General features: G+C 42.2%; 1 protein-coding gene across 4 annotated transcripts in view; it reads right to left on the bottom strand.

Moving 5' to 3' along the window:
- The window catches only part of fgfr3 (fibroblast growth factor receptor 3), a 75,505-nt gene that overhangs the window by 31,564 nt on the left and 32,501 nt on the right, over positions 1 to 11,440 (bottom strand). For all 4 annotated transcript variants that reach the window (XM_035674052.1, XM_035674053.1, XM_035674054.1 and 1 more), the window contains exons 4-5: positions 10,902 to 10,955; positions 1,623 to 1,792 (exon numbers count right to left, since the gene is read on the bottom strand). In XM_035674052.1, coding sequence (XP_035529945.1) covers positions 1,623 to 1,792; positions 10,902 to 10,955 — 224 coding nt within the window. The remainder of the gene's footprint in view (positions 1 to 1,622; positions 1,793 to 10,901; positions 10,956 to 11,440) is intronic.

Genomic DNA, 11,440 nt, shown 5'->3' with positions numbered 1-11,440 from the left:
GTGTGTGTGAGAGAGAGAGTGGGGACAGAGGGAGGGAGACAACTGCTGTTGGTCTGCTGGGAGCAGATGTTGGAGATCTTTGTAAACTGTTAATAGCTGCAGGATCTCATTACATTTAACTCTTTAAATGCCAAGCCTCCGCTGGGGAGAAAGTGTCCCTCATTGCCTAACTACCAGCCTGGCACATGTTTACTCTGCCCAAGTTAGAAGATGCAATTTAAAGATTTAAATGGCCACTTTGCCTCGTTTCTGCTTATTTTCTTGCTGTAGATTCTGCAACATAACATTTAATTAAAGGGAGATTGTGTAACTTTTGACAGAAGAAATAACTTTGCTCTATAATGGACATTAACTAGTCAGTACTAACTGAATGACTCCTTTCTTTTGTGCTACTGTAGGTTTTATCATTCAGCATTATCCTGTAATTGTCACTTTAGGTTGCGGTGACTGTTGTTTAGCAAAAGTAACACAGACTCGCTTTAAAGTGAACACTACAATAAACTTTTCTATCCCTGTTAGCCTCAATTATTTATGTTTTGACCCTAGACTTGTTCTTTAATTTTGCTTACTCTTTTGTGTTTTTATAAGATTCTTTCTCAACGAAGCAGAGCTACATGAAGAAGCAGAAGTACTGGCCTTAAGTACAGTCTGAGAAACAGATTAAGTGGTTAAAGGAAACTTACTTTAAATTGGAAATAACTTGGGAATGCAGTCACTTTTAAAGTAAAGTGCCTTGCTAAGGTAAGTTCACCATTAAAAAAAAAAAATACAGTTTTGAATATAAGAACGGGACCAATGTTTTGCACTTAAAGTGTGTGAACCTCATTAAGGCAGTGTGAGGACTGAGAGAGAAGGGGAATAAGACACAGCACAGAATGATCGTGGAAGAAGTTACATCTCAGGGTAAACTAGGATTTCTATGTCATTAGGTTTGAGTTTATTTTGTACCAAAACACACGTTTTGACTGTTTGAATTCCGATCTTCTTACCACACTGACTTGTCTTTTAATCCTACAGCTCAGGGCCATTAAAGGAACACAAAAGTAAACCAAGCCCTGTTACTTTAAGCAGTGCCATTCCACATGAGAGCTCAGTGTTTAGAGTGAATCCGATGACAAAACTGAGTACAACAGCTGTTTGCTGCACTGCATTACTGTCAACACTGAGCTATCACGCGAGCATGCATGTATCTGTGTACCACTCTGTTTTCAGCACAGCAGTTCGACCCTCTAAATTTATTTCAGTAGGCTTGGAGTGGCCCGAGTACTGCTGGGGGCATCCAGGCCTACGGCAAGTTTTTCTGACCTTTATTTACCGGGAGTAGATTCATCGAGCATGAGCGCTCTTTCAACACTCTGCTTCACACTCTTCCAGTTATAGAAATTCACACCAGGGAGCATCCCAACACTCACACAGATCTACTGATGGACACACAGCGGCTCCACTGGAATAGCAGGGGATTAAGATGCCTTGCTAAAAAGCACTTTAAGGGTAGCTCAAGGAGGGCAGAGCATCACCTCTTCCAGGCAGATCTTTTTGGAGCTGGTTTAAGGATTTGAATCTTTAAATCACAGCCCCCCTCCTGTAACCTTTAGGTGTTAACATGTTTGAAGTCCTCTCACCTTGATTCCTCCCATCCTCTGCTCTCCCTTGAACTCTTTGCCGTTCTTCAGCCAGTGGATGCTCGGTGTTGGGTTTCCAGCCGCGGCACAGCGGAACTTCACGGTGTTGGCTGCTGGAACGGCCAAAAGTTTCTTGTCCATCCGGTCAGGCCTGGTCCAGTATGGAGCCTCTGTTGGTGAAACACAAAACAGGGTGTTGCGTCAGTCATGGAAAACACGCTGTATTTGTATATAACATTTAATGGACAGTTGTATCCAGTGCTGAAGTGTCTCAAGTCAAGTTACTAGAAATAACTCTCAAGGATTGAGTCATTCAAGATGTCCAGTCTCAAGTCCAAGTCAAGTCAAAAATCTTTATAAACAAAATGCAACTTAGATGCAAACCTTTCAGGTCTCAATCCTGACCATTAAAATGACACAGTATTTATAATTATACCCTTGTGATAGTTTATTTAATAGTTAATTGTTATTTATGTAGCTGGTACCAAATCACTTCAATGATTGCGTTATTACCAGGTCAAAACCTGACACTTGAAGGTTTTTGTTTTGAGGTCTTTGGGGATTGACTTGCTCTGCTGAGATGAACCATTTTCTTATCCTAACAGATCATCCCCTAGTTTTCCATTTTCTGGTGTATTCTTAGATTATAGAAATTTTTTGGGATAGACCCTCCAGGAATTCATTGTTACATGTTTTTGTAATTGCTAAAAGATGGCACAGACAGGAGGAACTTGCTCTTCTGCCCTGTCTCCAAATTGGTCCATCTTGTACGAGTTATGTATTTTGCCAGAACAGATGTGAGGCTGTGGTTTTCACTGGAGGTCTTCCCTCACCGCACTGATAAACAACACACAGTACCTGCACCCATCTTTTCTCTCGTCAAGCCCAACCCTTCTGTCCCAAGAGACACAGTTAAGTTCAAGATGTGTTAACTGTGTAAAACACAGTTTGACGGATGTTGAAAGAACACAAAATGGGTGTGTGAAGCGTCACAAGGACCAAACAACGCTCATCATCTTCTTTCCACAATAACAATGCAGGAGTTCATTTGAATCGTCCGATCCTAAGAGTTTGGAAACCTGTCAGGGCGATTTATTGAGTTGTATTGAGAAGACGGTGGACAAAGAGAGTGTAGCGAGTCAGAGAGGCCTATTGTTCCTGCTGTGTGGGTGTGGAGGGTGAGAGCACTGAGGCATGGCTCGCTCACTCCCTTTATAGGTCTGTGTGTGAGTGTGTTTCCCGGGACAAAGGCTGGGGAGGTGGCTGACCGGTCATCAGATGTCTCTTTTACTTTTCTAAAAGCAGGAGGAGAGAGAGGAGCTAATTACCATCTCAATGTCTGTGCTTGTGTGTGTGTGTGTGTTTTTATGTGTGGGTGCTATCAGACCCGGGTCTCACCCTCCAACAGCACATGGGCGGGTTTTTATCTCATCAGGGCAACCCAGGTGAGATGTCACTTAGAGACATTCAAATATCACCTATCTGTGATTGTCTCTGATCCAACACGTGTGTGTGACTGTTTATCATAATGTCTGGGGTCTTCTGATATATTTCTGACACACATCTCTTTGGCTGCTGCCATCAAACTTTGGCTCCAGCTTCACAGAGTAATTACAACCAGACTGAGAGGGAGATTCAGTGATGAAAGACACAGACGTATCTTCTTAGAAAGCAAACAAACAGAACGTTACTTCACTCTATTGAACAGACTATGAAGTCTGTGTGTGTTTGCGTGTGTTTACAAACTCTAATGGAGCAGCTGAACACTGCTCCCTGCTTGAGTTAGAGACTCCCCAGCTCGCTAAGACAAACGCTCCCCACGTGCAACCACACGCACACACAAGCTGCCTCCACCTTAAAAGGGAAATGTCTGTTAGATTTCATTACTTCTCTCTCTCTGTGTCTCCTCTGTCTCGGCGTATTTGGAGCGACACTCGGCGCAGCGTGGGACAACCCTCCAAGGAGTCTGAACACATTGTTTTCTTGGCATCGTAATCAGCCACACACACACACACACACACACACACGGTCAAAGAGAAACACACATTGAGTTTTTAAACAGTCTCTCTCCTGATGTGTGGTCCTTCCTCCCTCCCTCCCTCCCTCCTCCTCCTCTTCCTCCTGCTGCTGCTCCTGAACTGATCTGGGCCTGAAAACACCTTCATACGGCTTATGATCCTTCAGTTGTTAAGCCAAAATAGACGTCTGTGTGGATTCAGCACGTGCCGGGGTCCTCGTCTCGTCTCCATGGTTTTGTCCCAAAAACACACTGAGCATTGGTTTATTCGCTGACCTTTAGCGGCTAAGTGCTAACTGCTGTGTTTCTGCACAAGATCACCTGTCAGTCAAACTGAGTGGGCAGTGCAGTGACGTCTTCTTCCTCCGACTGTCTGTAAATTTTCTTCCATTCTGTTCATCTTCTACTCATCTACTCATCCACACCACAAACACCATCACTTCCTTCCACTGCTTTACATTTTTAGAAATTCAGAGTGAGTTTGAGCAATGAGTGCTGTGAATAAATAAAGATATGTTTATTCCAAGTAAAAATAGATTATTATCTAGAGGTGATTTCCTTCTTTTGAGTCATTTTATTTGGTAGTATTTTATGTAAAATAACACACTGAGTTTCTTTCTGATCCTCCAAAAATGAGACAAATGTGATTTGTTGGCTCTGTGGATTCTCAACAGCTCACTTTAAAAGGCTCATGCACCGTCATAAGAAGTAAAAACTGCATTTTCCCATTCAGAAACAGCAGTCGATATTTGGATTTCAGCTTGTTTTTGATTTACTGTGGAGTCCCGCTCTGTATGCTGAGCAACACACAGGAATCCCATCCCGTGTCTAATTGGCTGGATGGTATTTCCTCAGCGGAGGGGAGTGGGATTTTCTAGGAGGAAGGCGGAGGGGACCAGAGCAGATACCCCTCAAACCCCACAGGGACGGGACGGGAGGGGGGCTCTGGAGATAACCCTGCCCTGAGTGGATATGCACTTACTGTAGTGGAAACTGGTTTACCATAGCATCTCCTCTGAGCTCCACCTGTCAGCAGCAGAGGTTAACCGAGGAGGGGGATCTCTCTGGGAGCCTAAAAATACTCGACTGTAATCCCGTTGTGCTGTTTGTTTGGTTAACGTTCGATAACAGACTCCATAACAGAAATCACTAAACTCCGACAGGGAGAGGTCAGTCAGCGGGAGGAGTTATATCTCATTCACACGCACAGACACTCATACATTCACTAGATAGGTTTACTGGGCAGTAGGGTATTCTATTGCAGCTACCAGTATATAGCAAATACAAAAGTCAGGTTATATATTTCACATTACCATATAAGCATATGTTCTGGATACCTGCTGCTACTTAAAAGGAAACTTTTTCAATCAGTATCATTACAATGTGGGTAGTATATGCAAATGAGCATATTTCTTGCTTTTTTACATTTTACATGCCCGCCTCAACCACACGGTTGGGTCAAGAGTCAGGCCGAGAGCCAGGGCTCCCAAAACTCAGATAATGGGACATTTTCAGTCACTTTGGACGTTTGTCCATTAGTTAACAAGTGTTACTAATTTCAGTGTAATTTGTTGTAGAGTTAGGCCATAGGCCAAAACAGAAATGATCACTTTTTGGTAGGCATCCAGGAATTTTTCTAATGATTTATTTTTTTGCAAGATAGGGCTTTTTATTTAAAAAAATATTTTCGATATTTTCTCATGAACTACTGCACTTACTCAAAGGAAGGAAAAATCTGGCATATGTGTGACTGTCTGCCACTGTGTGTATTTTGATGCAGATCCAGATTAAAATTTTCTGAATACTTACAGTTATTGAAATAACAGGTTTCGAGGACTGTGCAGCCTTGGCAGGGGTATGCACTGTCTGAGTGCTGAGTTACATTTTCTTTGTATTTGGACTAAACATTGCCGTTATGAGTGTTCCACACACACATGAAAACACACTCACACACACAAACCCTGCAGCTTTCTGTTCACTTTTCCTCTGACTCTTTGCTCTGTGTTGCGGGTCGGGGGAGCGTGACTGCGGCTCTCCATCAGCCCAACTTCAGTGCAACAGCAATTACCTGGAGCAAGACACACTGCGGTACAGATCGCCACGGCACAAGGCCCTTCAGCGCTCAGACACCGATCTAGGGAAAAGGAGGAGGGGGTCTAATTGTGTAATTGTATAATTTGCCCTCACTGACGCCTGCGAGCACACAGGCAGATTTCATTACAGATTACACTGGCACTCTTTGAAGGCACGCTGCCCCGGAGGGCCTGCAGGGACTCAAGGCAAACAGAGTCGGAGGAATGGCGGCCGCGGAGCAGCGTTGCGTGGCCCGACGACCGGCTCTCTGCTCTCCTGCCAGGGTAAACAAGGAGGCTGCATAGCTCAGGAGCACAGCACAGTACAGATTAGGCTCTGTTAACATTCCTCCCCCCCAACACACACACACACTGCCCTTTCACTTTACACAGGCTCTGAGTGTGTACATGGCTTTCCACACTGCAAAAAATGCTCACTTCAATAACTCATATTCATCGTGTGAGGCGTGACCTTTTCTTCTTCATCTTGCTAGCAGGTTTTGCCATTTTCAAACATATTCTGAGAGGTCAAAGGGGAAGAAGTACTGGACAGTCATAAGTCAAGACAGGTGAAATATTTTCTATTACGACGAGGCATTCACTTTTTGTTGGTAATCGTCTATGATGACTAAATGGTGAAATGCTCCTCTAAGGATCTGTTCAGGCATTTTAAACCAACCATTTGTTAGTTTAAAGCCCTGATGAAGACCTCCAGTGGTCAGACATGTTGGCTTTTTCTTTCCTGAAATGGCCATTACAATAAAGGCTTTTTAATTTATTCCTTTCTCGTTGGTTTATTTTGGAGTGCCTGCTGCCTTTTTGTTTGTTTGCAAGAGCACCCAATACATCTTCTAATGTACGTTTGAGTATGAAGAGCAATCAGTCATCTTCCTTTTTCAAATATTTTAATCGTTTATTCAGCATATTTTGTGTAATTCAATTAATGTGAATATGTATGATGTATCTTTTGTTCCCCTTTTGTTTAGATATTATTATTTCTCATTTAACTCATAATTTAAAATGACTTTGTGGATTTTTCTGCAACCCATGAGGTTCCCATCAGAAAAGTAAAATCAACCTCACAGTTTGGTCAGTAACAGTATGTGTGTGAAGGCCTGCTGAACCTTCACCTGCTTTCTCCTGATAGCGTAGCTGATAGATACAGAGGTAACTGTATAGCTGTCTATCTTTTTAAATAAAAATGAAACACAAATTGGTGTCACTCTCAGAAATTGGTCGATAATATCAATTGTGCGCAGCGTCGTCTCCACAGGAATTACTGTGGCTGCTGGGCAGGCGTCTATCTTCTCTGTCTTTTCCCAGAAGGCCTTGGGAGACAGCTGAGCGGGTTCTGGAGGCTGGAGGAGAATGAGCTCATAACTGCAGCAGCTTGTCTGTGTGTCTTTCTCTCTGTCTGTCTCTCCTCTGAGGACAGTCAGCTGTGGCCAGCAGCATCATTTCAACTGGCAGCTACAGTGACAGCTCAGAGTGACTCAACTCCTCAAATCTTCTCTTTTTTGTGCCATCTCTTCTCTTCTCTGTCTCGCTGTCAATCAGCTGAATGTTTTCTATCCCCTCTCCCTCATTAATTGCCTGACTCTCTCACCATCTCCACATCTCTATTATCGCCCTCTCTGTGGTTGGACGTTCTTCCGCTCACCGACAGGGACTCTCCGTCTGGCTGTGTGGCTCATCACATGGCTCCTTCCTGCTACAGCCGGCTAATTAGCGGTGGCTTAGCGGACATTAAGCAGCGATAGGGGTTTAACGTTTCTGGGCTAATCCTTCTCCTTTTGGCCAGGAAATCGGAGCCTCGTATGTCATGAGGTAGATTTACATCCAGAGATTAAGTCTGGCAGTCTGAGGCTATTTACTGGCATTCAGGATATCTGCAGTAAGCTGCTGCTGCTGCTGCCACTTCGGCCTGTTTAGGAAACACTCCAGGCTTTCCAAACGGCGCATCCAAACACATTCAGGTTATACATTGCAAGGTGTTAAGATTATCCACCGTGACTTTCAGTACAAAGACAGCAACAGGAAGCTTTCTGGAGTGTTACTCCCAAAGCTTATTCTGCTGCTTTCTTCTGTAATCTCTCTGGATAAGAGCATCAGCTAAATGCCTCAAATAAAAAGCAATACTGTATGAACATGAAGCTAGATTACATTCTTAATCCTCAAACATCCGAAGTGAGCAGGGATTACATGTTGAAAGTGATAGGACCAAAAGACAAAGAATATTACCAGACACTCCTGAGTTCATTAAATGGTGAGTGCTCGAGTATATGGAGTGCTACGATAACAACTATTTTTTCTAATTTCAGATTACCACATCTATAACTGGATTGTTTTTTCAAGCACCAGCTTTACTAACAGTTCTTACTTATTTTTGACAGTCTGTCTTCCTCAGAGCTCCATTTGCATGCTGCCATCAGACACAACTGCCTCATTAAAATACAGATTTATTTCCTGTCTCCTAACGGTAAGGAAATCCTTCACATTAAAAAAAAAAAAAAAAAAAAACCGCAGAGAAATGGGAAAGCAGCAGCTCCCCACAACCCAGACAATTTATACGGAAATGCATTTTTTATTTCTTTTTTTGACATGATGTCTTTACTAAAAGCTTGCATTTTTAGGGGGAGTTTTGCTTTTATTTTGATAGTACAGATATGAAAGGAAATTACGGGAGAGAGAGTTTGGGGATGAAAACAAAGCTGTGACGAGAGGACACCATTGGCTCTTTTTTGGCCGCCAGTCCATCTTGTCACTCTCTGTCACCATGTAATGATTGTAGTTTGATGACAATAGATTGGGTGACACATTAATGGTGACCATGTGGCATTTGGGCTGTTTCAGCAGCTGCAGTGTGAGCCACTGTCACTGTCTCAGCATTTCATTTTGAGTCGAGTGTGATGGCGCTTGATTTGGTTGGAGCTTTGTACGCGACAGGCTTTTATTTCAGTTGGGCGTCCGTCTGTCGCTGCGTCACCGAAACAGTTCCATATTTCGCCTCTGGCACCAATTTTGTCAAGCAGTTAAGGTGGACTGGGATTCAGTTCAAGACATGATGGACCGCTTGACACTGCTGGCACGTTTTTCAGCTTTTCACTGACAGTTGAAGACTGACGTCAAGAAGTAGACTCGTCTAATCAAGTCCTTCTTTGAACTAATATGAACCAAGTATTCAATGCAATGTTTTGAATATAACTTAAATCCATCCATCCATCTCTTTCTGCAGGCTTCTCAGTGTATGCATCAGACTCTCTATTGTCTCCCTCCCTTCACCTCAATCCCATCATTTCTTCCTCTCTCGCCATATTTCCATCATTTCACTCCTCTTGTTTTTTTCGGCTGTCTCTGACTGTTTGCGCCTCACCTTCCGCTGTCTCCCACCGTACGGTACAACAAAGGCAGCACAGTGTGGCGTCTGGCTGGTCGAGAGCCCGCCGAGGGGTGGAGACGCTTTCTGTCTCCCTGGAGTCATGCTAACTGACAGAACTGAGCGTGTAAAGCGCACGCAGCCAGCAGAAGCCATCCCTCATCGTTCTTTGTTCACCTGCACCTGAACTCCGCACGTCTCTGAGTGCCAAAGCAGCTCACATCACAACAGAGCGCTGAGAATGGGGTGTTATCCACCGGAGAACCACAGGCTTTTGATCTGTGCGATAGTGGCATTTAGTTTAGTGCTCTGGGGAGAAGCTTTAATGTGAGCACAGCAAGACAGTGAGCACTTATAAAAGCCGTATAATCCCAATTACAGATATAAAACTCTAATCAGTAGCATAAATCCAATGAAAGTCATGTAATTGCCAATAAAACCTCCTTTCAAAGCGATTCTTGTTGCTCCTGCAGACAAAATCTTTCATCATGATGACATGTTTGAAATTAGTCCAAATTCTAAAATGCAGAATAACTGTTGAGATGAATAACCTGAAGAGACCATTTCTGCTCCACAAAAGCACTGTGTGACTACAGCAAACACTGTTACTGTTAATGAGGTTGGCTAATAATTCAGCATTAGCAACACCAGAGTCGCTAAAGTAACTAGAAGATATAGAGACTTGATCAGGAGGTTGTATAACCTTTGATGTCTCGAGGCAAGTATCATGTTTTGTTTGGGAAAAGTACTGCCTGCATACTATTTAAACCATCCAGCTCTGTTGAAGTTATTGAGATTATAGTCAGGTAAAAAAAAAAAAACAAAGTTATATATAAATGAGGTTCCTTTTTGAGGAATGTTTTACCTTTAAGTAACTTATATTGCATACTGCTGTATATACTTCATACTCAGAATTCATGGTCTCCAATAAAAGCCAATAGAAATAATCTGAGTAATCTGAAATTTTTAGTAAAGAAAACAACTGCAGTTCAGTTATTGTTTTGATTAGATAAGTGAATTTATCCATATCAAGCTTTAGTATAGGGATAAAATCAATTTTATTACTGACCTAGCCTAAAATCTATCCTTTCGCATTCAAAGGGAAATAAAGTTGTAAAGAATCTGAAAAATATAACAATCCAACATTTAAACAAAGCTCCAACCCATTCACAGCAGCCCCTCCCCCAGGTTCATTCAGCAGTCTGTGTGGCAGGTGCTGCACATTAAGCTTAACAACGTAGTTCACGCTGCCTTCATGGACCTCAGGTTGTATTTTTGACATGCGAATTTGAGAACACATTAATGCTCGGTGTTTAAGTGCTAAGAATACTGTTGCTAGGTGACAAAACAGCTGGAGGTTGCTTTGTTCTTAGAAACGGTTAATGATTGTGTGCTTTTTTTATTTTGACATGTTCAGAAATTCGGTGTAAACTGAATTTTGAGCTGTCATAAACTTTCTTTTGATGCTGTTAACAAATGGAAACACAAGCCACCTTTAGGCATATTCCGAGTTAGGGTTGGTGAAACAGCATTTTGGTAGTTTGGGGTAAAGATCATTGTTAAAAATGAAAAATGTTTCCTGTTTCCATTTGTGTCCCCTTCACTTCATTTTTCTAACTTTGAGTTCTTTTGCTTTTAAGGTTATTGACTTAGTAAGATTACTAATTTCACACAGTTTCATAGAAGGTTGTTTATCGTGAGATTTATAAGCAGTAAAAGGCTCCAAAATGAATGCCTTACTGACACCAAACAACATTGCTTAACTCAAGAAAAATGCAGTCAGAAAATAGTTAAGAATTCACCATTTCCATTACCTGCATCTTCTGGATCTTCATCATAATCTTCATCATCACCAGACGACAGAGAATCTTAAAATAAAATACGACAGAGTGGAATTAATATTTAGATGACAAAATGTTGGACAAATCTTAATGTGCATCTGCACTCAAGGTTCAACTGTTCATAAAATGCCCTTATTCTTTAGACTACTTGAACTACGTTAACCATCAGATAAAACAAAAACTACATCTGGAAAGCTTGTGGCCGGGAATTTATTTTGTGGAAGACAAGAGGCAAATAAAGAGGGAAAATAACAAAGCTGGAATTTTGTGCATGTTAAATGCCCAGTGGAGATTAAATGGTGTGTGTTCAAACAAGTATAATTACACGAATACACACACACACACACGTATGCATATTAAAACTGACTTTGCTCATTGAGAAACTCATGAATGAGTCTACAGTTCTCTGTAGCGTGGCGGCTTGCTCAGATATTACAACAAAAACATTTCCACAGACGTTAAAAAATGAGAGGGTCATTAGCACTGCTGCGACTCGTGTGTGTGTGTGTGTG

Source organism: Morone saxatilis, unplaced genomic scaffold, assembly GCF_004916995.1.
Source record: "Morone saxatilis isolate NCDOM2014 unplaced genomic scaffold, NCSU_SB_2.0 Contig3, whole genome shotgun sequence".
Lineage (NCBI taxonomy): Eukaryota > Metazoa > Chordata > Actinopteri > Moronidae > Morone > Morone saxatilis.
This window is presented reverse-complemented; position numbering and strand designations above follow the sequence as displayed.